At 37.5% G+C, this 27,713-nt stretch overlaps 1 protein-coding gene across 3 annotated transcripts in view; it reads right to left on the bottom strand.

Moving 5' to 3' along the window:
• The window catches only part of rttn (rotatin), a 37,275-nt gene extending 10,259 nt beyond the window's left edge, over positions 1 to 27,016 (bottom strand). For 2 of the 3 annotated variants that reach the window (XM_028005335.1, XM_028005337.1), the window contains exons 1-38: positions 26,850 to 27,016; positions 26,492 to 26,679; positions 25,059 to 25,248; positions 24,798 to 24,896; positions 24,603 to 24,693; positions 24,263 to 24,377; positions 22,153 to 22,303; positions 20,849 to 21,017; positions 20,410 to 20,600; positions 20,122 to 20,237; positions 19,066 to 19,233; positions 17,843 to 18,055; positions 17,615 to 17,727; positions 17,406 to 17,532; positions 16,966 to 17,091; positions 16,162 to 16,278; positions 15,484 to 15,623; positions 14,506 to 14,677; positions 14,318 to 14,417; positions 13,872 to 13,957; positions 13,285 to 13,402; positions 12,663 to 12,759; positions 11,906 to 11,971; positions 11,589 to 11,780; positions 10,505 to 10,747; positions 9,380 to 9,536; positions 7,291 to 7,457; positions 6,770 to 6,989; positions 5,757 to 5,885; positions 4,582 to 4,692; positions 4,245 to 4,403; positions 3,869 to 3,946; positions 3,084 to 3,282; positions 2,842 to 2,951; positions 1,381 to 1,465; positions 960 to 1,161; positions 666 to 756; positions 184 to 334 (exon numbers count right to left, since the gene is read on the bottom strand). In XM_028005335.1, the coding sequence (XP_027861136.1) occupies positions 184 to 334; positions 666 to 756; positions 960 to 1,161; positions 1,381 to 1,465; positions 2,842 to 2,951; positions 3,084 to 3,282; positions 3,869 to 3,946; positions 4,245 to 4,403; positions 4,582 to 4,692; positions 5,757 to 5,885; positions 6,770 to 6,989; positions 7,291 to 7,457; positions 9,380 to 9,536; positions 10,505 to 10,747; positions 11,589 to 11,780; positions 11,906 to 11,971; positions 12,663 to 12,759; positions 13,285 to 13,402; positions 13,872 to 13,957; positions 14,318 to 14,417; positions 14,506 to 14,677; positions 15,484 to 15,623; positions 16,162 to 16,278; positions 16,966 to 17,091; positions 17,406 to 17,532; positions 17,615 to 17,727; positions 17,843 to 18,055; positions 19,066 to 19,233; positions 20,122 to 20,237; positions 20,410 to 20,600; positions 20,849 to 21,017; positions 22,153 to 22,303; positions 24,263 to 24,377; positions 24,603 to 24,693; positions 24,798 to 24,896; positions 25,059 to 25,248; positions 26,492 to 26,679; positions 26,850 to 26,880 (5,278 nt within the window). In that variant the 5' untranslated portion in view covers positions 26,881 to 27,016. The remainder of the gene's footprint in view (positions 1 to 183; positions 335 to 665; positions 757 to 959; positions 1,162 to 1,380; positions 1,466 to 2,841; positions 2,952 to 3,083; positions 3,283 to 3,868; positions 3,947 to 4,244; positions 4,404 to 4,581; positions 4,693 to 5,756; positions 5,886 to 6,769; positions 6,990 to 7,290; positions 7,458 to 9,379; positions 9,537 to 10,504; positions 10,748 to 11,588; positions 11,781 to 11,905; positions 11,972 to 12,662; positions 12,760 to 13,284; positions 13,403 to 13,871; positions 13,958 to 14,317; positions 14,418 to 14,505; positions 14,678 to 15,483; positions 15,624 to 16,161; positions 16,279 to 16,965; positions 17,092 to 17,405; positions 17,533 to 17,614; positions 17,728 to 17,842; positions 18,056 to 19,065; positions 19,234 to 20,121; positions 20,238 to 20,409; positions 20,601 to 20,848; positions 21,018 to 22,152; positions 22,304 to 24,262; positions 24,378 to 24,602; positions 24,694 to 24,797; positions 24,897 to 25,058; positions 25,249 to 26,491; positions 26,680 to 26,849) is intronic. The other variant, XM_028005336.1, reaches the window with a different exon arrangement.
• Between the last annotated feature and the right edge of the window lie 697 nt (positions 27,017 to 27,713).

The following is a 27,713-nucleotide window of genomic DNA, read 5'->3' on the forward strand; positions in this document are numbered from 1 at the left end:
GATTGAAGGACATTTTCTTTCCTTTTCAGAAAAAAAAAGAAAATCGATTTGGTCTATCACATAAAATCCCAGAAAAGGTTGATGTTTGTGGTTATAGCAAAAAATGTAAAAATATTTATGAGGTATCATTACTTTTTCAAAGCACTGTATGCAATCTATTTAATCACAGCATGAGAGTCCCACCTAATAATGTGGTTTCCAGCATAAGTGCAGCCACCAGATTAGGCAACAGAAGCTTCAGGAAGTCCATCTGACCAATCAGCTCCTTGCTTGCCATGACACAAGACTGCAGCAGCTTGCAAAAGCTCGACAGGAACCGAAGTGCAGTGACAAACTGAGAAGCCACACAAAAATGAACACAGATTAACAAAGTGCAGGTAAAATAATAACACCCTCCTACCTCACAAAAATCATTTGTTAAGTTGTCAAAGTTGAAGAGAAAAAACAAGAAAATGGTAACTATGGTGAAAAAACAAACCCCAATTGTATGCTTCCAGCATAAGCTTGTTAAGTATTCCACCCACACTGAATATGTGGAGGTGCACTTAGATAACCTGTTCTGAAACTGGCACAGAGTTCCAACCCACGTATTTTGTGGTGGATCATGATAATAAAGAAACAACTGGAAAACTTCCCGAAATGCTGAGCCGTTCCGTGCTGTGTACCTGACGCTTGACGTCTTCTCTGATTCCGAGAAGGATGCCGGGAGTCCTGAGCTCGCTCAGACATTTCTCCATGAGTTCGACATCTACTAGACTGAAAGGGAGAAAGAAATATGATGGGATAAGTTTGTCTGCAAAGAAGTGAATAGAGAACCAGTAGCATTCATATTATAGTTTCATCAGTGTAAATGGTGAAATAAAGGTACAACATCGTACACTGAACGTCATAGTTTTTTGTTTTTTTTTACATTCTAGAAAGATGTTGATTAGACACAAACAAAACCTGTGGCCTTTTACCTGCTCAAAACCGGCAGTAACTGATTCTCTTGGATGGCAGTGAGGGTGAAGTCTGGCAGGACGGCCAGCAGATTATACAGCAGGCCGCACTGGGCCGTCAAGAGGTCAGGAGTTACTATGACAACCGCTTCCATGCCTGAAGGCTTGCCTGGTTGGGAGTCCTGTGAGGTACTCGAGTTGCTTGTGTCTCTATCACTCTGACCTGCGAGACAAGTCAATAGCCACTGAATCACATCCTGGTCTGTCTCTTGGGCCGAGGTAAAATTACGAGAAGTGAGAGCTTCACTCTCAGAATTGTATATGTTACAGTGGTTTTGGTTTATGTTCCCGAACACATCACGGTTTACATTTTCCGAAGACAGACAATATTCAAGTCTATGTGGTGAGTTTAAGTCCAGACAGATTTTTCTCCTTGTAGTACCTTGAGCCATCAGCCTGGCAGGAGTATCATCTGGGATGTTGACTGGGGAGGAAACTTTGGGAGTGTTCAGCCTTGAACTTTTACTCTGCAACAGAAAACAGGAGAGCATGAGTATTCTGAGGGAAATTGATCTAATTCATACGATGTGTCGGAACACTCTGTTAGAGGTGAAACTAGTGTAAACCAAACAAAAACAGAAAATTAACAAAACTCTGCTCAAAGAATATATGATTAGAACTCCTAGACACAGATATTTCTAAGCTACCGTAATTTTTTTTTCCCTTTCCAAAATTTTTGAGTAGTTTCCTTTATTCCTGATGAGCAAATATAACTGAAGATATGAGAATGAAAATTTCATGTCCAAGGAAGAACCACAAGAAAATTATTATTTCATAGGGTTACACGTGGGTAAAAGCTCATTGTTGAACTTTTCCTAATAGGAGGCGCTTGTGTAGAAAGTCAAAAGTCGCTTTCTGAATAATAATAATACATTTGCAATTAGTACATCGGTAGGCCTACCTAACGGGAGGAGATGAAATTGAATCACAGATTTCACTGTTGAGGTTAAAGCTGAGTATCAATAGTTACTGAAATAAGTAAATTTACTTTTCATTAACATTCAAATGTATTGAATATAACTCTAGTATATAAAAAAGTAAAAACACCAACCACACAACAACAAAAACTATGAAAAAGACACGGGTCCTTTATTGAATATACTACCTTCTTGTGTTGAACAGAACCCATTTTAGTCATCCTGTTGGTTTTCTCACCCAATGTTCAATTAATTAGAAATGTCTCATTTCTTGGTAAGATATTAGACCTTAAAAATGGGGAAAATAAGCCCCCATTTCAAAATCCTTTACTTTTACTGCCTCAAACGTTTTGAGTTCTTACTTCATTTTACCCAATTTTCCAAACATAAGAAGAAAATAAAAAGAAAAATTAATTTATGGTACAGATTTTTACTATGGTTAGAACGTGAATATAGAACCTGTGAAGCTTTCAGTGTGAAGAAGAGGAGGGAAAAAAAGTGGGGTTGAAAGACTAAAGATGTATGGATGAATTAATGGATGCCCCAATGAATAGATGCAAGGTTTCCCTCAGTGTATTACAAGCCTGGCAGGCCGCCAGGCCTTACTTGTGCCCCACCAGGCTTAGCATCGTTACTTTATCTTTTTTTTATTAATGTTTTTTTTAAGACTTTATAGTTGGTGTTTAAGTATTAATCTTCCAGTCTTTCAAAAATGTATAACTATCAAGTAATATTTGCATATTTCCTGTCAACTTTAAACATTTTTTAACTCAAAAACACGGCGGCCGGCTGGATGACTGCCCTAGCGCCCTGGGCACCAGGCTTAGCATGTTTTCTGGGGGAAGCCCTGAGATGGATGGATTGACAACAAACAAATGAATGAATGAATCAACAAACGAACAAACAAAGCGGATGGTTTTACATACTAGAGCATTGCTGACTGCAGTGCTTGAAGTAGAAAGGGAGCTGGAACTTCTTCCAGAGTTGACACTAGGTGCGGGGTCACATCTCCAAGGCAGCAGGGAATTTTCTGAATCTAAGTCAGCATACACACAGAATTAAACACAATAACACACAAATGTGACACATAGTTATCGGGTATTAACAAGCATAATCCTTTTCTTTGCTTGTAATCCATCATGACGACTGTAAGGAAATCAGGGTTTACCAGCTAAAGAGCTTTCCTGAAGGCTGGGATTACCGCTCCCACCAGGCCGTGGCAGAAGGTCGAAGGTGTACCTGCCACGGTAGCAAGTCGAGGCAGAGAGAGCCACACTGTGGAAATACTGACAGTGGTACAGCAGAGCCTGCAGTGCTGGAAGACCCACCAAAGACACACCGGAAACCTCATCATGGACACACGGGTGCTGAAGGGGGGAAAAAAAGAAAGACAGAAAAAAATAACTTTAGTTTGAGTTCTCTTACATTTTTGACATAGGAAAAAAACTTGTCAGAGATGAAAGATATCAGTTAAGTTGCAACATGGATATAGGTGACATTTCAAAAATGTCAAAGAGATGACATTGTGTGTCCTAGATTTTTAGTTCCTCTTTCCCCAAATGCTTCCCACACAGCTACTCACAAAACTCAACCCTTTCAGATTCTCCTCCTGCAAAAACTCTTTTGAGAACTTCTATCTGCGCCGTCTTTATAAACTGATTCACACATACAGTTCTCTATCCGAGTAACTGCATCCTTTTTTAGAATGCCTTTGGAGTTTTGACTGATCGCTAAATTAATCTGGATGTGAATTCTCTATGCGCGCACCTAAATCTAAATTTATATTTAATTCAGCAACATGCCTGATCTGAACTCAAAAGCAGTTTTCTCTATAAACAAGAGATCTGGGGAGGGTAAGAGAGCAGATCCAGATGGAAGAAAACAGAAAGAAAAGGGGTAGAAAAAGTTCATGGTCTGTAAAAGGGCTTTTAACTGGCAGGCAGATCTGCTGACCTGCCAGTGGGAGTCCTTGGCCTCCTCTGCGTTGGCAGGCATAGGCATCACCAGCAAGTTCTGCAAGATAAACACAGCCTGGACACACAAACCAAGGAGAGGGAGAAACACACACACAGAAACACACACATACAGACTGGGTTAAGGTGGACTGCACCAGCAACACTGCCATCTGCCTGTCTTTGGTTGGTAATACATTGTTCTGAGCACTTGAGTGGTTTTGCTTATTTAAGGTGGCAGATCATAAGTTACATTACCTTGAAATAAAAGTGGTAAATACTCAAATAGTATTTTGACACATTGTGAAAAGTCATGTAATGTAGTAAAAACATAACAAAAGAACTCTTTCATCACAAGGGAGTTTTTTCCACTGCACCTCTCTGCGAACCATGCTGCTCTCCTGTTGATCCAAGAGGATGTTGAGCAGCGTGCCCCACAGACCTCCGCTGATGTTCTGACAGCTGGCACACAGAATCTGGCAGCCGCTGGGCATGGAGGAGAGAGCAGCGCCTAAACTCAGACTGGCAAACCTCACCTGACAAAAAAGGAGAAAACGCATGCTAAAATGGTACATCAAAGGCCGCTGGTTCCTCATAAGTTAGGGAAATCACTTTACTTTGTAATATGTTTGGTATGAGTTTCAAAATGTCCAAAATGTCAAACATGCAAAAGTTGAGAGTTCTTGAAGGTAAGTTGAAAAATTACTGCCTTACCTCTTGATCTCGGTCCACCCAAAGCGGGATAAGCCACGCCAAACCAAGCTGAGAGCCGCTACTTTCCTCTGTGGTGTCATTAGTCCCAAAAGACCACTGGCTTATGAAGTCCTAATGTTGGAAAAAAAATCAATTTAAATGTAACATTCTGTAAACTACTCGTCCATAGATCCATAGAAAAGTGCCTTGCAAATGTATTCATACTTCTTGAACTGTAACAATTTTGTTATAGTGGGATTTTATGCGACAGGCAAAAATGCTTATGCTTAGTTATTATTCCCTTTAAGTATTTTTATCTGTTGGCATTTGTTATTTTACATGTTTGAAATAAAGATTTCATTATTAGAGAGCACAAAACCTTTCACTGCAGCTACAACCCTTTTAAGAGCAAATCTCTATCAGTTGTGCACAATTGTATCCATTCCTCTTTGGAGATAAAACTGTTCACATCTGGTAAAGGAGCTTCTGGGAACATCAATTTTAAATACTGAATTCCATTTAGATCTGCCTGTATGTTTACAGTTGTTGCCCACTCAAACGAAAGGCCACCTTCCAACCAAGTCTTCAGTCTTTTCCAGCCACTAACAGGTTTTCTTCCAGGACTGTCCTGTACTTGGCCTCCTCCATTTTCTCCTTCAACTCTGACTCGCTTCCTAGCCAATGTCGAAGTAAAGAGCTCCCAAAGAATGATGCTACTACCACCATGTTTGTGCTCAAGGTTTTTGTGCAGTGTTAGATTTTCATATTTTTTTTCAATTTTCGTCTCGTATGTTCGGAGCAGGTTATACATGTTTGATGTTTCTGTGATTAATGCCCCGGGAAAAAATTACCACAACCTATCTGCTTTGTTACTTGATGTTTATGATGCTGTTTAAGCATTGGTGTATATTACATACCAGCAGACTCTGTTGACTACCTTACTTCTGAAGGCAACTTGCTGAATCTTATTCAGGGGTATTAACATAAAGGGGATGGATATAAACACACTCTATTCTCTTCATATTTCTAAAACATTTTTAAAAACATTTTCTGTCCACCTTACAACTATGTCATAATTTGTGTTGGTTCATCACATAAAAATACAATGAGTTGTGTCATTACAATGTAGTTACAATGTAACAGAATAATTCTAGCTATATTAGGTTACAATGGTAAAACATTAAAATGAGACTTGCCTTATCCTTGTTTTCCATCATCATCTCATGGGACAGGTGAAGCAAGCAAATAATGGCGTTCTTTGTCACACCTTTCCCCATGAATGACAATGAGTTCCCTCTCCACTCAACGTAAAATGAAGAAATCACCTGTGTGAGTGATACAGAAAATGTCTTCCTAAAAATTACACATCATACAAAAATATAATCCAAAGACAGATTTGTCTAGTGTGCATGCCTGTTATTAAAGCATTTACTTGACAGTACAAAGCAAACTCGAAAGCCTCAGCTTACAGTAGGTTCTGTATTTATTCAGAGCCAATTGTATGCTCGTCAAGCACTGCACCCAAATGAAACTTTAATACAGCTGAGAGACTAATTAGTTTGTTTTTGTGTGCCATCAGTATGGGAGACTGCACAGAAGAGCAGATGAGGAGAGAGGAGCCAAAGGCCTGCAGAGCTCTAGGACCCCACGCTGCCAGAAAAGTCAGTGGAGAGGCCAGTCAGACAATTAAAAAGAGGATAACTCTGTGGTTTTAGATTAATTAAGTAAATTGAAAAAAGAAATTATCTTTAAATATGCACTATTGTTTCATTATTATACATTTGTATTAGAATAAAACAAAAATGCGTATTTATGATATAAACAGAGCGAGTCCACAGGGTGTCAACGAACTTTTGACACCTTTGTGCTGATGACTGTTGTACAGGCTGGTCTTCACTTTGTTCGTCGATTGTTTTACGCACTGCTGCACAACTGAACAGATGGAAAAAGCGAGGGTGATTAATCTCATCAGCATCTTCTCGGCGTGGCACGTCTGATCACTGAGGTTTTTGTCAATTGCAATTCATGTCTCACAAGTTCGTTTTGCTGCATTTTTACTCATTCCTCGGAAATTTCCATGTTTTACCATTTTAACATTTCCGTAGGCACTTTAATATCTGCATAACAAGTGGGAGGTTGGCACAAGCCCCTTCCAAACACGAGCATATGAGCACACACACAAATACAAGATGGGGGCATTCACACTCACCTCTAATAATCCACTGAGATATTTGGAGCAGAGGGAGCTGGGCTCCAGGTCAGGGCAGTGGGAGCTCCAGCCAGGCTGGGCAGTCAGGCTGACCATGCCGTGCAGTGCCCTCTCCAGGCTGGGAAGGCCATAGAAACGCGGGGCATCAGACAACCGCAAGCTCTGAAGCAAGCGCAGCGCCAGCTGGCTCTTGAAGGGACCTGCTAATGCCAAACATAGCCTGGACAGACAGAAAAGGAGACAGCGAGAAAAGAAGCAAAGCAGACAGGCAGAGGAGAAAGAAAAATAGACGACAGAAATAAAGTGGAAGGAAAATTAGGAATTGATGTTAGTGCGTGTTCCCTTCTTTTATTATTATTCTTACACAGCAGGCAAGCTGAAAAACATTACAGAGTGGTTTCTTTCTTCATTCTTCAAGCTTTACCATTTTGATCTTTTTATATCTGAAACAAACAGTGATAAAATAACCCACTAGGATGTTAAAGTAAAAGATAACAGATTTATGTCTGATATTAACCTACCTGTCAGTTGTATTTGACAGCCTGATCAGAAGCGTGTTAAAGAACTTTATGAGTTCTCTCTGCAGTCTCTGGTTTACGTGGTTCTTAATCTCCTCAGGATCTTCTAAACTCTGAGTCAACATCTGCGACTCCATACCAAGAAGCAAATGAAGAAGAGCAGCAGTCTCCTAGGAAATTAGTGGATAAACAGAATTAATTTGTATGATTTGATTAAATTTGATGTGCTTAATATTTAAATGTCTTCTAACTCATTTTCATTTATCTAAATCAATTATTTATTCAAATAGATTACTAGTGTGTTTATTAGTTTGTTTACTCAACTTAAATATTTTAAAATACATTACTGGGGTGAAAATTTTGCTATAAAGAAGAAACTGAAAAATGAATTAAGTGGTTTGTCTGCAAATCTGCTTAATTTAAAATAATATAATTCAGTTTTTTTCAGTAATTCAAACTCAGGATTACGTGATGAAGAAGGAAAGTGGAAACACTGTCAGTCACAATAGTTATGACTTATGTAACATATTATTTTTCTATATTAATGAATCTTATAAGAGTATCTTTCTGACGCCTACAGGAAACATCTTTAAAGATAGATTGATAATGTAAACTAGACTAATCTTTGGAGTATATTTAGAGTATTGTGTACTGGCATTTTACTTGCTAATGTAATTTTTATGCAGTTAGGAATATTATCACAGCAGCAGATGTTCACAATGGACACAAATTAGATTGCCCAAAATGGCACTAATTGCAGAAAGATGGAAAATAGTCATATATTGGACTATTTTATGAAGACTGATGAAGTCGATATTCATCCATGTTGTCAGATTTTCTGTCATGCTGCCCGACTTTATCAGAGATGGAACTGTAATAAGGCAGACTTTGAATAAAGGTCTGTGTTCTTTTTAATAGGCCATGAAGGTAATATTAACGAATTTTCTTCCTTCAAGCATCAAAATTAGGCATTAAAAAACAAGTTATAAACTGATATTTCCCTGGGGTTTCTGGAAAAACCGATAAGCTCATGAGAGTTCTTAGATTTATAATCAATTTTAATCAACTTAGATTAAGTGTTTGTGTCTGAATTATTAGCATCTAGATCAGAGTTGGTGTTATCTTTTGTCTCTTGATTTGAAGTTAATCACTAGTAAGTGAAAGTGGCTCAGAGGTAAATTTGATTCTTAATTTTATCATCAATTTTGACATTTTTAATAAAAAGTATTCATTTTTGTGTCGTTTTTGAAAATGTCTGATTCCTAAGGAACATACTGAAATCTCTTGCTTCTTCTACATTTGATACAAGTAGTTCTTATTTAAAGTAAGCACAGCTTCACTAAACACTTGTATTTCTTTAAAAGAAAAAAAAAATCTCTTGGCTGCCACATGGCAAAAAAAAAAATTTAATAAAAAATATACTGATGAGTGCACATTTCATGAGGGTATATGAGGTGACAGATGTTCCTGAAACAGCCCAGTAATTACAGAAAAACAGAGGAGAGCAGCGAGGCTAACCCCTACTAAGCATTAAATCTGAGTCTTCTTCAGCCACCGGGGGAGGACTTATTGTTTACACACATATTAATGAGAAAATCAAGGTGAGACTGATTAAAGACAGAAAGTAGCTCTCCTTCCAATAACAGACGGGTAATCCAAAATAAGAGCCCCAACATTTTTTTAAGAGCTTAGGAAATAATATCTGCTATGTCTAAAGGGAAAAGCTGTTTTTCTGTTGTTTTGAGACCGTAATGTGTTCAGGGTGTTTTATCAATCTGCCTGACTCATTCAGGGTTTGATTGCTGGTATATACTGTAAGCAGCTGCATTGAGGAACTTATTTAGAAAACTACTTTATGGAGATGTGATGCACATATGGTTCAGATGGCTGAGACTGATGAGAAATTACTCATTTATATTTGCATATTAAAGCTAACAGTCCCATATCACAACTATTGCATCACTCAAACAACATGATGCAAAAAAACATAAAAACGTGACTATTTCTTTGCACCACAATCCTAAGCAGAGCAGTACACTGGTGCAGCAGGTTTTACTTTAATGCTTGTCCATAAAGTGTCAATGATCTGGACCTGGTTGAGAAGCAGCTCCAATATCCAGCATAGGTCCTGGTCCCTTTGGTCAGAGGTAAACTCTGTGGGGATTTGTTTGAAGTAGGCATTCAAAAATGTCACAATTCCCACCAGCAACCTTTCATCCTCAATAGAGGCCGGGCGCACCTGGAGAAACCTGCAGGGAAGAAGAGACAGAGCGTGTGACAATCCTGGCAAGAGAGGCACTGCTGAAAGGCTTTTCGCATATTCCATGCAAGTACTATGCAACACATTTTGTTTTGTTTACACTTTTCTTTATGATTAAACATAACAAAGTAACTTTATTAACTAGAAAAACCAAGAACTGATTTTGGAAAGACACAGGAGGGAGAGAAAAACTAAAACAAGGTCATTATTGGAAAAGGTTGAGTCAAATGAAAGATAACTGATGTACAAGTAGTGCCTTGCAAAAATATTCATACCCCTTACACTCAGGGTTTAAACTGGGGGAAACCCAGTTTATGATCAGCCTGGCGGGCCACCAGGCTTTACCTGTGCCCCCACTAGGCTTATTTATCTAGGTATCTTTTAAATTGTTTGCTTTGTTTAAGATTTTATAGTGTTTAGGTATTTATCTTTTAACATTTTTTAACTCAAAAACATGACGGTGCGTTAGATGAATTAAAGCACCCAACCACTGGGGCTTGGCAAGTTTTCTGGGGGGAAACCTTGAACTTAAAATTTTGCACAATTTGTCTCATTACAGCCACAAATCTTACCTAATGTGATTTTATCAGACAAACCAATGAATAATAGGTAATTGGAAAGAAAGAGAACATAGTTTCTCTTTTTTTCCCTCAGATATTTGTTGGAAACATTTGATAACAACCACCATCAAACATCTCATCAATTCAGTTGTAAGAGATAAATAAAAAGAAATTTTAAAAAAACCTAAACATTTTAGACTTATCAAAGATTTTTGATTAAAAAAAAAAAAAAGATTTAGTACTTGTTCAAATATGCAATTTAATCAGTGTTTTATAGCACTTCCAAACATAATAATTCCCATAATTTTGATCAGAAACAGCAGACATTTACTGACATGGGCATTTGCAAGTACTATATATCAAATATGAATATTTTTTGAATGCACATGCAGAGTACCTGGTCAACACTGTCTGCCAGCCGAGCAACTGGAGGATGTCTCTGCAGCTGTGAGTGGGAACATGTGGGAGAGCCAGTCTGCTAAACAACAAATAGAGGCTGAGCCTGGACAGGGCAGAGGCCACAGATTTGTGCCCTGCTGCAATCTCGATAGCCTGGATGCAGTCACGGAGCGCAGCTGGAGGGTGCGCTGCCCGGAGCAACAAGAGCTGCGACTTTGACAGCTTCAAATCAGGGTGAAATCTGTTGGAGTCAAGTTGGAGTTGTTAAAAAAAGTAAGTTGTGGCCAGATTGTATAGCTGTAATAACCCACAGGCAACAATAATTTGCAAACCAACAGAAGATAACACATTTCTTTTTTCCTAGTAAGTCATACTAGTTACAATCAAGTAGCACAAAGTAGGAGCAAGACATAATTAAACCATAATGCTATAGAGCAGCACATGCAAATATGAAGAGTAATGCATGTTAAGCATCTGCTCTTTACCCAGTCACAGCACCACACAGGATCTCAGATGGATTGATCCACCAATGGTGTGTTTCAAATGTCTTAATCAAGCTGGTTAAAACTGTAGAGACGTTCTCATTTGTTTGAATTAGGTCACATTAGGACAAAATGAAGACGGATGAACACAATATGCCACAACTCTGGTTGCTAATACGTTGCTGAACTCCCCCGTGGAGACAGTGTTGTTCAAGAGTAATACGTGGAAGGATCTCTGTTCGCATGAAAATCCTGTTATAGATTTATTACTCTGATCCTTTGATCCAACATCTGCTTAGCATTCTTTTTTCAAACTGGTGTTTTTGATATATCACTATATCAGTAAACATACTGCATATGACCGTATTACTATGCATTATCCACACAAATGCTTTTGGTATAAAGCGTACAAATGCTTTTTGGTGCTATTTCACCAAAATATAAAAAATCAATCTATCTATCTATCTATCTATCTATCTATCTATCTATCTATCTATCTCTCAGAGAGAGAGAGAGAGAGAGATTGCTGCAGACATTAGTACACTGAAAATTATTTTAAAATATTCCACTGTATATAAAAAGTTAAAGGTAGAGCCTTACTCATCAGCATCACAGGCAGCACTGTTTGATTTTTCCAGGAGATTATCTATCCCAGAATGCCATGCAGCATTCCAGGCCACCTGCAAGGCTTGGCGGGCCAGACTCAAGGTCAAAAGGTCAGAGGAAGGAGCCAAGATGCAGCAGTACGGGCTGACCGCGTGATGAGTTGCTGTCTTAAAGGGAATGTTGTACCTTTAGGAAACAACAGTCAAATGTTAGAAATCTTTGGGTATTATTCTAGATGATATCATGAGCTAAAGCTCAGTAAAAGTGATTTATTTTTTCTATTTTGTTCCATGTCTCTTGACGAGGCCTACCTCCGTACTGCAGCTACTGGCAGAGAAAATGGTGAAAGAGTCGCATCTGATGTGGATTTATCTGACCTAATAAGAAAAATAATCATGGATGAAAAATATATTTTTTAAATTAACATCAAGAGGCATTTTGTTCACAAACGTTTGTAAAATTCAAATAAAACACATTCTGTTCACAAATGTTGATTAGCACATCAGAATTTCATAAAGTTTATAAAAGGCAAAGAAAAGGGTACTCTGATTTGTATTTATAATTAAAGGAAAACTAACAATTGTTTTTAAGCTATTTAAAAAAATATTTTTTTAAATAGCTTAAAAACTATTAAGCTAAGAAGAAACCAGGTTCTTCCACCTGGTTTTCTTCAGGTAGAAGAAAACCATAAAATATTCTTGTTGTAAAAAAAAAAAGTTTATTTATTTATACTAAACACTGAATATTTCATTGTTTGTTTTTGGCATTTTCTGTGATATCCAAATCTGAAGAGTTTTTTTAGACTTTGGAGATCCAGCTGTCATTTCAGGTTTTTACAAGTATGATGGGAGCTTGTTTGTGGAAGTGTTGCATTTTTCTTGAATAAATAATGATTAATAACAGTTGTAAAAAAAAAAAATTAAAAAAATTGCCCATTAAATGTTGTACTAGGGATGCCAAACTATATTTAAAATTTGTTTAACGTAATTCACAGAAAAACCCTGGTATGTAACTTTGATACAGGAAAATGTATTGTTCCAATGTATTGTGAGAAAAATATGAACCAACCATGTTTCAATGCAAGCGATCTCATCAAAAAGCAGCAAACACATGAGGACGGCCACCTCACTGTTATTGCTTTTCATCTCCTTCAAGATCAAGGAAGCTACAATGAAGAGAACATTCATTTAATAACAAAAGTTAATAAATGCATTTTTAAAAATATGAATCTAAAATCCAAATCACACCTTTAGACTTAAAACTGAAGTTTAAAAAACATAATATTTAGCATGTATAAAACCTTGTACATATTTAGCTAAAATCTCTCTTTTCCAAATCAGACTTAAAACTCAAGTCAACAGTCCAAAGATAGCACAAGTGAATTTTCATATTATAGAAAGAAAACAAAAACTGACCTACAAATTCTAAGATCAATTTTTTAGCTGCACTACTTTTCAGCAACTCTTGTTAAAAACCAAGCTGTTAGCACTGTTTGGGTGTAAAGCTGAGCAACACATCAACAAGTTGCATCATAGATATGTACTCCCACTTCATGTTATATGCCACTTACTGAAGCACAACAACATGTCTAAAACAAACACACAAGTGGACGACTTGGGGATTTTTGTTCATGAACCACTCAACACAGAGTGTGTAGCTGGTACTAAATGAGGTGTGTTGCTGTACGTACCCCTGAGCAGTGTGAGGAGCAGGCGGTTGTGTTGCGCCAGGCTGTGCCTCAGAGATGGATCAGCATACACCAGTTTTCTCAAGATGCATACACACGGCTCCAGAAGACAATCGAGGCTCTGGGGAGCAACACATTCATAAGTACAAGATTAATAACATATGAAGCTGCAGATATACTCTCAAAAATTTTTTTAGCTAACCCACAATTTACTGACTGTGGCTTAGCTTAAAAAAAGCTAAGTTGTAAACAGCCTTTTTATGATAGCTAAGTTAAGTTCTTGTCATTATCCACCCTCCTACATGAATTTGTTGGACAATCACCCACGGCGTTTTCTGATTCCAGAACTGGAAATGATCAGCAGACTGAAGTAATTTTGGGCTGAGGGCAGAAATCACTGTTGAGCACGGCCTGTCTGACACTATTAGCATAGGCCATTTCATTCTCCAATCATCCATGCCTCAGTGGCTTTAGTCCACACAAGCACAAAAACATGTACACTGGTTTGTTTTATTTGACTTGACTAAAGGATTTATTCAACAATCATTTACTTTCTTGCCAAAGGTATATGTTTTTTGTTTTTTTTTTACCTTGTTGCCATTTTCATTGTCTGTGATAAAAGAAATGACTCTCTCTGTGATGCCAAGATTCTTCAGTACAGGGTGCATTGATTTGTCTGTGAGACAGAAAGAGATCAAATTTCAGCAACAAACATTTGTTTATGTCTTCTGTTTGCCTAAACGTATTGCAGCGGTAAGGAAGAAATGCAGCAGAAGCATCTGCCAATTGCAGCTTCAACAAGAGGAATAGACACAGTCATCAAACTTTTAAACTTTGCTTCTCAATTTATAATGAGCACAACACTTTGGACTAAAATAAATAAATTTAAAAAAAAGCTTGAAACTACTTTCTGTCTGCATGGAAGAAAGAGACCATGTGGGTCAATCAAAAAGTATGCAAGGGTATAAATCATATAAACAATACTGTTCTTTAGTTGTTTTTTATCTAATCTAATAAGATTTTGTAGACTTGTCACCTTGTAGCACGACAGAAAGCTGCTCTGCTGCCGATCTTCTGAGAGAGATGTCTACAGTGTTAGAGTCCAAGATGCAAAACAGCTTCTCTACTGATTCCACCTAAGAAAAAAAAAAACATAAACAAATACGCAAAATAAGCTGTCTCGCCTCCTAAAAATGTATTTTTAGTCACTTTTTCTATATATACCTTTAGAATGGATTTATTGACGGTGTCCAGAGTGACGTCTACAGGGTTTTTGAGGCAGAAGAGGTTGGGAAGAGACGTGATCGCTGATTGATCTGCGAATACTCTGGTGGGGTTTGCATCAGCATGGCTGGTTAGCTGGGGCAGGATGTGTTGCACTGCAGCTATTCTGACACTGTTGAGAGCAAGTTTTAAGAAACCTTAACGAAGCCTTTGATGTAAATTGCTTGAAATTAGTAATAAATGAAATTTTTGCAACGTCACACCTCTGTCCGTTAAAATTATACCAACATTGCAATCAATCCACATTAAAAATGTCTAGAGGTGGAAATAAAAACATGATCTAAAATGTATCTGATATTCACTGGTGTTAACTACAATCAATATACATACAGAAAAACAATCACACATGTCTCATAGAGGATTTGGTGGATTTACTGACCTCACAATGAGATTTTATAATACTTTAAATATGTCAGTAAAACAATAATTGCATTCCAAACAATTATTTGTGTTATGAATGTTTCACACATTCCTACTGCGATGAAGCAATGCATTGTGCAGGCTTAGCCAGCATGTGAAGTAACAGGGAATCATGGGGGGTCAGTTTCACTGAAAATCCCAATAAAATACACATAAGCTTGCTGTTTGCAACATGACAAAATGTAAAAAAGTTGAAAGAGTGTGAATATTTTGCAGAGTACTATATGTGAAGTTAAATACAACCTCTAAATGTGTCAAACAGCAAAATGGTCACCTTTTGCCATTAGTTTTTTCCTCAACCAAAACACTCAGATCAGAAAAAAAATGAAACTAACAACCCTTCACAGAAAGATGCAGAAGAATCATACCAGGCAAACATACGCATGCATGAAGGGAAAAAAAACAAACAATAAAAAATAAAAAAAACACCTACACATGTCTGAGCACTTAACAATCAAACAAGCTCAGACAATGGGAAGACCCAGAGCTCCGACTTACGTGGGCTGTTTAGAGAAGAGGAGTCGGAGCGCTGCTTTCAGCTTGCCTGTAGTGGGAAAAACATCGTCTCCTGTCACATCCGACATGTCACTTATCAGCAGGACACACTTTCCAAGTGACTCCTCTGTGCTGGCATAGCCCTGCCAATACAGCCACAAACACATACACTAGTAATTGTCAGGCTGGGTTGGAAGACAAAGTAGTCAACAGCAGGGAGTTCCTGCTAAGCATTGCAACAGTAAGTAAAATCTGCATCACTTTGATTAGGGGTAGTTTCATTTCATCTCTTGTTGACATAGAGGGCCCAACCTGCAATGGCCTGTTTGAATTAAATCACACTTGACAGCCTAGTCAAACTCTCATGTATATTCATGGGGAGGCTGCTTCCCGTTGCCTGAAACTGAGCAAGTAATAAAAGTTTGTTACTGCCACCCAAAAAAGGAAACAATATAGCATAAAGTATGTAAATGAGGGAATGACCATGTTTTTCCCTTACAGGCGGCACAATAAGCATTTTTTTATGCTCTGAGAATATTAACATTCCCCCTACAGATGATAGCTTCTTTGAACACGCACTGTCATATCCCTATGTAAATAGTGCAACGAGTTCCAAACAGGAGACTGGTTTAAGAGCCCAGCAGTGAAATTACTCTGTAATCTCCACAAAGTGAACAACACCTGTAATATGGGTATGACTGGGTAAAGTGCCTCATTGAATCTGTCCCAGGCTCGAGCCGTCATCATTAATCGTCCCTTGAGGAGGAATAGAAGGATATCCTTGGCAGCAACGTTCACCTATAGATCACAGGTAAAGAGCTGAGTCCACAAAACAAGCCCAAGTCAAACAGATGCGACCGAGTACTAAAGGTGATTAAATTATCTGGATAGACACTGTCTTGTCAAAGAATTTGTACCATCTTGAACATTTTCAGATTTTGTCATGCTACAACACCATTCATCTGAATTTTATGTTTTAGACTAACACAAAATAGCATGTAATTATGAAGAGGAAACTAAAGGATATGTGGATTTCAAAAAGTATACATAACTTTCTTAAAATCTTGGTGTAGAACTTAAAATCCTGACATTTTTAATGGAAGAAGAAAGTCATTGTTGAAACAAAGTCATAAGAAGCAACAATTAAGGTACCGTAATTGTACCTTAATTCCTTAGCCTACTGAATGAATGAATACCAGAAGTCGGGAATGGAAGAATTAAAGTGTTAAAAATTAAGCCCCAACTAAAATTAAATCAACACAAACAGTGACTAAGACTTTTTCAGGACCAACATTTAAAAAAAAAAAATAATATTTGATCAGTCATCAAAAACATATTTGTAGTATGTGGTGGCAACACGACAAAATGTGAAAGATCTTGATGGGTGTAAATTTTTGTGCAAGGCACTGAACACACAAAACTGAACAAAAAACACAAAAACCCTTCCTACATCTAAACATAAAACACAAACATAGATCCAAATACCGTCTGAGCAGAGTCCTGCAGTCCAAAAACACTCATTTCATACAGGACCCTGTGGTGGAGGAGGAAGTTAACGCCAGCGCATGCCGCTGCTTCCTGTCTTGAAAGATTCTGGATGCCAAGGCAGTCCTGGGGGTATATGTAATCACATCATAAATTATCACTATCCTCTCACTTGTGCTCGCATTCATGAAATACAATTCCCTCTCAATTCTAGACTCTGATTGGCAAAATGAAAAGAGAGACTGATTCAAAATGTCAAGCAGGGTTTTTATAGCATGCTGTCAAAGAACTGTACCTCATTTGTCTCCATTTTACTTATTTAGGTACCGGAGAGCGAGCAGGCAGCTCCCCTTTTCAAGCAACATAAGGCGGGTATGTTTCAGCCACGACCCTTTATGCTCATTTAAACAACAACCATCTATAAAACATCGTGCTCTGACCTTGACCAGGTTTAAAGTACACTCATATGTTTCCGTTTTGACAGGGGGCGATGGATGGGACAGCAGCTTGAGGAAGAGTTTCTGGCTCTCAGTCTGGAGGAGAGGGCTGGGCTGATCAAACTTCCACCTCATCAAGGAAAGTCAAATTATTTCAAAGCATCTAATGAAAAATCTAAATGGACTAACATATCTATAGATTATTGCCTTACAAGTAAGAGCACATGTGAACACATTCCTTGACTATTGGTAGGTGCTGATGAAATGGAAGACCATCTATTGCGTGGTCTGCAAGTTCCAGTAGGTCCAACCAGTTCTTTTCCCCCTTTAGAAAGAAAAATGTGATCGATTACAGTCTTAAGAGATGTTTGCATAATTGCAAGCTATATTTCTGTAAAACATGAATATTATCTTGGGCTTATGAGTGCTACAGCTCATACTTCAGCTTGTGCCTCCTTCACGAAGTTACAAGTTGATTCCATCCAAAACGCAGCTCTATTCATCCTCCTGTAGAGGCTGTGGCTGTCTGAATCCACTTGCTCCAAGTAGGCCACAGCTGTCTCTTGCATGCTGGGTAATAGACTTCCCAGCGATGAGTCCAAGCATACGTGGAAAATAGCTGTTGCTGCATTTTCAGGGAGGTTTTCACTGGCCTGTTCAGAGGTCATGAAAATAGTAACTTTTAGACAAACAGCAATGAACTGATGATTTGGTGGCACGAGCACAAAACTATTGATTCTGTTTTTTGTTATATTTCGAGGTGTTGCAACCTAAAGCTACCAATTATCTTTAGAATCGTGTGTGTAACAGACCAACACAAAATAGTGCAGAGAAATTTATTGCTGAATGGATTTATGACTTTGACTGGGACAGTCTAGCAGATGATATGCTTAGATCTGAACCACTCTGGTCCACCTCCAGCTGTATGTTTTGGGTTAGACGATCCTCGGCCACAGACTTAAATATTTGGTAGCATCTGAAGATCCAAGTATGTTTCCAACCAGGACTGCCCTGTATTTAGCTCTCCATATTTGATAAACTCAAGCATCTTCCCTGTCACTGTCTCATAGCGTGATGCTTCCACCACCATGTTTCACATGAAAAACTACTCACACATGTTTCACACACTTTGCATGTGTTAAAAAAAAAGAAAAAAGATTCTATTTTGGTCTCATCTGACCAGATAACTTTTTCCACATGTTTGCTGTGTCCTATATGTTGCAGTTATTATAGCCATTATCTCAAGTAGCTTTCTTGGTGCCACTCCATGAAGGTTTCATTAGTGGAGAGCTAATAGCAATAAATAGTCCTAAATTAAAACAGTCTAATTTAATTTAGAGTTACAGTGAGCCTCTTCTTTGCTCTTCTAATAAATGTTCTATTTTTCTGGCTTATGACTACAATAGGCAACTTTTGTAGGCAACTAGTTGTCCAGGATTTTATTTAGGGAATTTAGAATAAAGGGGGCTGAATAAAAAGGCATGCCAAACTATTAAGATTGCTTGTTGCGTAGCAATTTGTAAACCTTATATCATTATCCTCCTACCTCCAAATTCAGTACCGTTCATGTTGGTCTATCACAAAAATCCCAACTAAAACTAATTAAAGAGTGTAGTTGTAACTTAAACATGAACATGAACAACTGGCAAGGCACTATACAAACCTTCTCTGGAGGGAGTATGGTCTGCAGGAGTCTAATGGTAAACATGGCAGTCCCTAAGTAGGCCATTCTGTGGGAGACCTGGGAACTGTGAGGTGCCTCTGCTGAATAGTTCTGGTGAAAGAAGAGTACATCTCCCAGTTGCTCCATGCAGGCTTGCAGCTTCTCCTTCTGAAACAAACAGAGAGAGAAATGTAAACCAAAGCATAAACTGACAGAAAAGTAGATAAAAGCCACACATGCAACAAACACGCACCAACACACCAGCGAGCGCATTTTCTCAGACTCAAACAGTGCTCCTGGCAAGGAGCCAGTAGAGAAAAAAAATAAAAAAAATTGTTCATTCCCGGGTTTGAGGAATTGAATGTAATCAGATTTCAGGGTTATTTTGGGACGAGATACAGATCCACCCTATCGCAGCATGAATAAATTGGAACAATCTATTCTCAGTCACTTTGTTCTGGATGCAGACATAGAACAATAGAGTGGATACACCAGCAGGGGGCAGTGCATGTCCTGTGCATCGCTCGGTTGGGCTCGATCCCACAGGGAAACAGAGGGGTCTGGCAAACAAAAGCTGCTCCCCACATAAAGATAACAAAATAGTTCTTAGGTTGCATGACTCTGAGTATGTATTAAACAGCACAGGGCCGTGGGGGCCCCGGCTTGACAAGTGCGTAAATCCCACAGCAGAAAACATACTCTATAGGCTGCCAGCGAATATAATAAATAAGCCTGTGCGGTTAAAAGGCACAATCCTTTTTAACACGATATATTGTCTTGACTTAACATACATAATGAATGAAGACGTTTTCTAACCCAGCAGTTATGATGCTTGATTAACCCAGGTGCTGCAGACAATAAGTTTGCGTGTACAGCTCTTTGCAAGCGAGTATAATTCATTCAGCTCGCTCGCATGCCCACAGTTCTCCTTGACAGTTGAGCACCGTATGCTTGTGTGTCTGTGACAAACTGTCTGGTGGCCAAGCCAACTCCCCGTTTCAGTGAAGTGTATCCATTCATCTACATAAGAGGCTGTCATGAGTTGTGTTGACTTGCCAGCTCCATCCCCACCAGGCTGCGATCGTCCCAGACCAGCTCGCAAACGCTGTCCCCAAGCAGGAGGAGAGCATCACACAACAGCTCCAGAACACGGTGGAACGCATGCAAACCTTCTGAGAGGAAGAGAGGAGCAGAACAAAAGCAGAGGAAGGGGGTTCTTTTTTTTTGACAAGATCAAATAACACCGGATAGAATCTAGTTGATGTAGGGAAGCAGGACTGGGGATATTTACAATATCTCAAGTTTATTCAAGCAGAGAAGAAAGCAAAAATAACAGACTCCCACCTGTCTTCAGCAGCGGTATGGTGTGCTGCATGGTGGCAACAGTAAACTGGGCCACGCTGAGCTGCTGCAACTGAAGCTCCAGAATGTCTTCCACGCTCAGGTCGGGAAGCTCCAGGTGAGCTGTGTCTGCAGGGGAACGGGGCGTCTGTTGCGGGGTGGGGGCCCTTGCCCCACCTCCTTGTGAGCTGCCACTGGATTAATCACACACATAATCTTTAATATCCCTTCGGATCAAACAAATTAAAGAATTACAGGCTGGATTGGACAACAGAATTTGCCATAAATGGAATGAAAACGAGCTCTGAGAGGGCTCCTGTTGCTGATAAAGATGGAAAAGCAGAAAAATATTCTTAGTCATACTTAACTATTTTACTTATGCATCAAAAAAAAAAAAAAAAAAAAAAAAAAGCTGGAAAGAGAATCTTAGTTAGAGGCACACCTGTTAGAGATTGCGTCTCCGTCCTGACCATCTCCCCTGGCTCTCTGGCCTGTGCGACCCACCACAGAGGGCCGAGGAGAGCACTCAGCCACAGGAGAGGAGGCCTGTGAGCGCTGGTTCCCCCGAACCTCCTGGGTGTAAGAGAAGGACGAGTTCTGCGACACTGGATCTAAACAGTCACAGAGAAATTCAACATTATTATTCCTGTCATCTGGGTTTTTTTCTATGTAAAAGCATACTTGGAAAAATTATAATAATATGGCAACATATCCGACAAAATTGTCTTTATACTTCTAGACAGGTTTGCATAAACCCTGGCCAATACTACCATTAATTTTGGGTTTCTATGGATGTACTGCAAATGTTTTTTATCTTAATTGATTATAAAAGATTAGTGTCTATAAAAGTAAGAATTATGCTTGGATTTTTATTTTTATTAAAAAAATTTTTGTATACATTCAACTAAACAAGTGGTTTCTGACACTCAAGACAAAAGCTTCAAGTTGAAAGTGCTCACAGACCACAAAAACGTCACTTTCTTTTAGTTCAAATTTTTTTAAAAATACTTTAAGAACTTGTGATTTCTTTTTTTATAATGATAAAACTACAAAATACAATATCATCATCAATAAATCATTACAGATCCAAAACATGAAAGGATTTTTGAATGTTTGTCTTACTAAGAGAAAGGCCAACAATATCATAACTTTTTCTATTTTTTTGATCTAGATTTTTTTTGTCTATTCTCAGCAACAAGAATACAATATGTCGCTTTTGCTCTGTTTAGTTAAGTTTGATATTAATGGACTCCCAAGTCTGCTTTTGAGTTAAAGTGACTGCATATTTTGGTCCTTTTTACTATGAATCTATAAAATAAGCTAAAAGCATAATAAGTAAAATGACAAATATTGTGTTTTTATCTAACATTTTTCATTTCATTACAATTTAAAATTTTAAAGAATAAATAAATAAATAAGGTCACCTACATCAGACGACTACAAATTCTGGTCATTAGCAGAACAAGATCATTCCAAGGGTCTAGTATGGCCCGTAGACCACATTTTGGAAACCAAAAATCTAAACCTCTTAAAAGGTGATGCAAAGGGTTCCAGAGTAAATAACTCAAAGTCCCAAAATATTTTGATGAGTGAACATGTAGTTTTCTTTATGCATTTTAGAATACAACAAAGGCAATACATAACAAAATCTTTCTTTAGAATGTCTTATTAAAACTAAGAACAACATGGCAAAGAGCACATAAACAGAAGGGTGTATACATAGAGCCGGTTAATAAGGTCCTTTACCATGTTTTGCTGAATAGAAGCCTGGATCTTGATGAAAGCGCAGCCTCTTCTTCAGGGCAACACAAAGCTGCCGCAGGCAGGACAGAGCAGATGAGTGGAGGTAGCTGACCTCACCTTTACCTGAACCCACCCTGAGCAGCAACAAAAGGTTCTGAAAAAAAAAAAGAAAAAAGAATAGATAAAAAGGGAGCATCAGTTGTCATCATACTTTATTGCTGGATAACTAATGAAAAAAAAATCTAATTTATTCATTTATAGATTTGTGTTAATTTGTATAATCCATAAAGCAATAATATACATCTTTTAATACATAATCTTGACCCAGACAACGAGAGAGAAAATATAGGAGGAATCAATAAACAAAAAGGGCAACAGGAAATTGAATTACTAAAGCAGTAATTTGTTCACACTTCTAATTTCCTGTCGCCTGTTGCTAATGAAGACGTGTGTCTAAGTTTAAGTCGTTTTTTTGTTTGTTTTCTTTTCCCTTAACTGAAGTAAAACCTCAAAATGAGGGGAAAGCAACACAAAGAAAAGCATTTCCCAGATATGTTTTCCTCTAAACATAAGACTGCTGGGTGACAGTGTGTTAATGTTGCCCTGAGACCGATGTAATTTTAAGCCCCACTTTATTAACCAAACTGCAACACTGATAGTTGCTCATTTGGGCAAAATTATATTCCCTCAAACACTCAGACAAAGTCCCAGTCAACAAAGTCACTCTGATGCTATCAAGCTACAATCTATACCTGTCAACATGTCAAAAATAAACACACCTAATCTCAACAGATAAATGAAGAGGTATCTCTAAATGAGGAATGTCTGAACTTGTTACAGAATGAAGACTTAAGAATGTCTGCATCCGTTGTTGACACGTCTCCACAGTATTGAGTCCAAAAGGTCAGTGCCTATTCAAAGTGTGAACGACTATTTCTTGGTAGAAGTAAGGCAACAGAACGCCCGAGCAGCACTGACCTTCACACCTTCCATGATGTACATGGTAGCCAATATGTATCCTCACAGCAATCTTCTACCCACAAGAAAAAGAAACCTTGAGAGAACTGCAACCCCACAAGCTCCAACAGGATCGAGGACACAGTATCCAAAGCTGATGTTTTCCAAAAGAAAGCTGTTTTTTGGTTTGATTTATTTTATTCATTTTTTTTTTTTACAGTGAAGCAACAATCACATAAATCTAACAGAAATTAGGTCATTCTAGCAACTGTAGAAAAAGAAGAAGTCTTGCATTTCTCCTCCAGTATGTCTAAATGTCGCTTTCGGTTTAAGTTAAGAATATTCTCAAAGCATTTAAAAGCGATGCAAATTTCTAGACTAACAATATTAAATACATAAAGTCTATTTACATTTTTTACTGTACACCCAACTATTTTTATATACATGACCTTAATTTTATCTTCATCAACTGACTAGCTTTTCTGACCCTGCTCAAGAAAAGCATTTCCACTGCATGATGCCACCATCACCAAGCTTAGAAGAAATGGTGTGTACGCAGATGATTATTTAGACTCTTAATGCAGATTTGTAAAAGCTGTAAATATCAATATATTTCTTTTAAACACCATACATATTTCTTAATACATTTTGTATGAACTTTATTCAATTTTACATTGATTTTAATTTCTTCTTTTGTTATTATTTTGTTTTGCAATTGTTCATGTTTTAATTGGAATACTGAATGCAGACATTTCATTTTTAGATGATGACCTTCTTTACTCTTGATTTGTAAAGTTAGTTTCCAGGTGTATCAATACATACGGTGCAGCAACACTGTGTTTATGTTGAGATTTAATTAAATACAACAAAGCATTTGATGGCACTAGGTTTTATTAAAGGCATTGCAGCAAAAGGGGTTGAGATCTGTTAGACAATTAGTAAAAAAAATTTTGGAAACCCCAATTCGGTCTCTGTCCAATTTACACTTAAGCCATGACTTTAAATTTGTGTTGTTCAATCACATAAAATCCCCCATATACATTAATGTTTTGGTTGCAATCTGACAAAAATGTTAAAAAGCTTAAGATGTATAAATACTTTTGCAAAGCATTGTGTGTTCAACTAACAATTGTTTAGTTATGATAATTCAAACTACCTTAACGATTCCAGGCCTTTGCAGGAAGATTTCTGCTGGAAAGTCCTGCAGAATGACGTCACACAGAAGTTCACAGGTTGTCCTCACCATGTTAGGATTGCTGCTCCCCAGAGAGCTGCATCAAGTTAATGAGTGTGGATATATTTAATATACGCAAAAAAAACTTTGAATATGAACATTATATAAGCAAGTAATTGAAATAAAAAAAGAACAGCAGAAAATAAATGTGATCCTGTTAGCAGAGCTGGGCATAAATTCAAAAGTTTCTGGAACTTAAAAACTGAAGCGTGCCAGGAGCTGAATAAATAACAAGAAAAATAAAAGCTGTGTTATGTCTTACCTCTCATTGGAAGAAAGTATGTGTCGGTCCGTGTTTGTTAAAGTCAGCCATGGAAATACAGAAAATTTCAGACATCTCACAGATTCACGCACTGCATGCATAAAAGGAGGGAAAAAAATAAAAATACAAATCAATCTTTATATTAAGAATAGGGTACGCCTTTAGAAAAAACAAAGCTGCGAGGGTAAAGATTACCTGCCATCTTCTGAGATGGGACATTTGTATTGTAGTGCATACTCTTGTGGAAATAACCCATTTTAGGCACATTATCGTCAACTGGAACAAGTGTTGGGGCTGCAGAACAGACAGGACATTTGTTACTGCACATCTTAGATACAGAACATCTATTTTCTGCTAAACAGAGAAGGTAAAAAGACAACTTGCCAGCTGTAATTTAGCACAGTGAAATAAAAATCATTCGCAGGTAAAAGAAATGTTTGGTTCAGCTTGTGACACCTGTTGTAGTTGCGCTGCATGGTCCATGAGAGTAGACAGCTGAATGACTGGGGACTAGCTCAGGAAGCTGGAACAGCTGGTCCAGGGTTCCATCGATGACAGCTCGCAGTCTGGGCTCGATTGTAGGAGAAAGCTGAGAGAGAAAGTCCACCGCCCCGACATCCCTCAGCATCTGCGCTGAACTAGGATGCTTTGAACATAAAAAACAAACAAAATAAACACTCACAAAATGAAAAAAAAAATTTTTTAACTAGTCTGATGCTCTAAAGTTTTTGATTCATTTGTATTCAAGACAATCACTGGAAAACTCAGAAGACAGATATTTGTTTATTTTGAATTTTATGAACAGACCTGAATTAAACACAAGAAATACAATTCATCTTTAATCTTCCAATACTTGAAGTTTTTTTTTTTTTTAAATTTAACTCAAATTTATAAATGATGTAATCTTGTGGTTTTAAAACTGAAGAACACAAGGCTGCGTTGATGGTGGACTATGTACACTGAATGTGTACAAATGCATTTTGCAGCATTTGTAATATGGCCTTTTAGGTCAAAAAATGTTTGTTTAATAAACCGATTCACATTTACAATTAAAATCTAGGTATTTTTTGTTTGTTTTTGTCAGATAGGATATGCATGTGCAATGTGTAAAGTTTGTTTACTGAAATTACATTCATAAACAAAACCACTCTTCCAAATAATTACTTTATCATTACAAATATATGTCAAGTGTGGGCATCCAGGGCAATGAAAGTCTATTCAAGAGACTAAATAGATTAGTGGAATGCAAAATATGCATGCCATTTGATACAGCTCAACATCAAAATATGCGTCAATTATGTATGTCAGATTTTTTCTTTCTTCTGTAAGTAAAACAACAAATGTATGTTTTCTGTTGTTGCTGAAAATGATAGAATATTTTTTTTGTTTTGTTTTTATGCACTTGAATGTTAGGATATAAAATGTTTATGCTTCAGAGTTTGACCTGTAAATCACTAATCAGTCAAACTAGGTGAAAATGATCAATTATAGTGTCTGGCTGAATAACTGATGAATTTTGTTGTTAACTAATGTGGTTCAATGAGAAGAAATTGACAATAAAATATAATATAGTGACTGTACAGCTTTAGTCAGTAGCTTTTATTTTAGATAAATTCTACTTATGTTCTGAGTAAGCTTATGAAGCATTTCCAGCTGGATATTGGAACACAGGAAAAAAGAATAGGCTTGATAATCAAAGATATTCCTATTACAAATGTGTAATAGAAATAGAGTGCACTAAAGACTTGCAGGAAACTGTTAACAATTGAATACTATTCAGTCCAGCTGACATATTTAGTTTAACAATAACAAACTAGTCATCTTTAAAATATAGCAATGTTTTAGAAAATATGGCGTTTTCTAAATTGGAAACATACTGCATTATGTACCTTTGCTAATGTTAAAAGCAATCCAAGGACTTCCTCCTTCATTGGAACCTCCGGGAAATTGAACCACTCAAGCAGATACACAAACAGCATCTTTTCTTGAACAATGTCAGTCACAGTGATGAGGGAATGGTCCAGTTTACTTAAGATGCTCTTCAGCGCTCGAACTCTAATTTCCACTAAAGAGTGACCTGAGATTTAAGGAAAGCAATCATATGAGTTGAAAATAGACAGTTGGAAAGGAGTTTAAGCAAAGTTATGAACGTGAAGTTGCGGGAAATTAGCTGAAATGCTAACCGCTTCATCGCCAGGGTTGTGTTAGCGATAAGTTGAGCAAAACTCAGCTAGCGGTTCGGCTTACCTATTTTCTTTATAAGTGGAGATAACTCCATGTTTAGCTTTATGATGTCTCACGGCTTTCCGTTCAAAACCCGTGTGTTAGAAGCTCTGCAGCGGTTTGCGTGTCTAAACTCTGACTATCTTCAAGCGACATGTCAACAACTTCCCCGGGTTTGTTTTCAACAACCGCGCCAGCGTCACCGCGCTTCCTGTACAAGTCAGAACCAAGGCGCATTCAGGTACACCAACTGTGTAGGAAATGTATTCTTTTCAGAATTTCAGAAGGAAAATTTAACCTATCGCCAAGAGATATATTAAAATTTTTAGTAGCCAGTACAATTTTTTTTTAAGTGAATACATAAAATAGCACATTGACAAAAATGTAGAAATTATGCATGGGTAAACATTCTTACATAGGTAGCAGACTGTTACTTTCTAGTAATGTTCACGTCTATCTTTGTTATTCAGAAGGCTTCACGTCTCTAAGTTAAATAGATATGGAGTCCTCCATAAACAGATGCCATTTTCAGTGTATGTCACAAATACATCAGACATTTCTAATTAAGTCAATACATTTGAGCAACATTGGAAATTCATCAAGTTTATTCTCTAGTTTATTTAAGTTTAAATTTATTTACCTATAAGTAAATAAATGTATCCATAATTATTTAAACATTTTAGTGAGTCGTTAAATACATAATTGATATTAAAGGTTTTTTCAAAAATCATGAAAACTTAATTATATGTTAAAAGCAGCTATGGTTTTAGTAGTTCTGTTTAATAATGTCCTTTATTGCAACACATTATCAATTTAGTTTATCTTTCCTGACCTATCAAAAGCAGGTTCGATAGGTTAAGTGGTATTTACAATGTAATCCTCAGTTCT

The sequence above is a fragment of the Xiphophorus couchianus genome, chromosome 21 (assembly GCF_001444195.1).
Source record: "Xiphophorus couchianus chromosome 21, X_couchianus-1.0, whole genome shotgun sequence".
Taxonomy (NCBI): domain Eukaryota; kingdom Metazoa; phylum Chordata; class Actinopteri; order Cyprinodontiformes; family Poeciliidae; genus Xiphophorus; species Xiphophorus couchianus.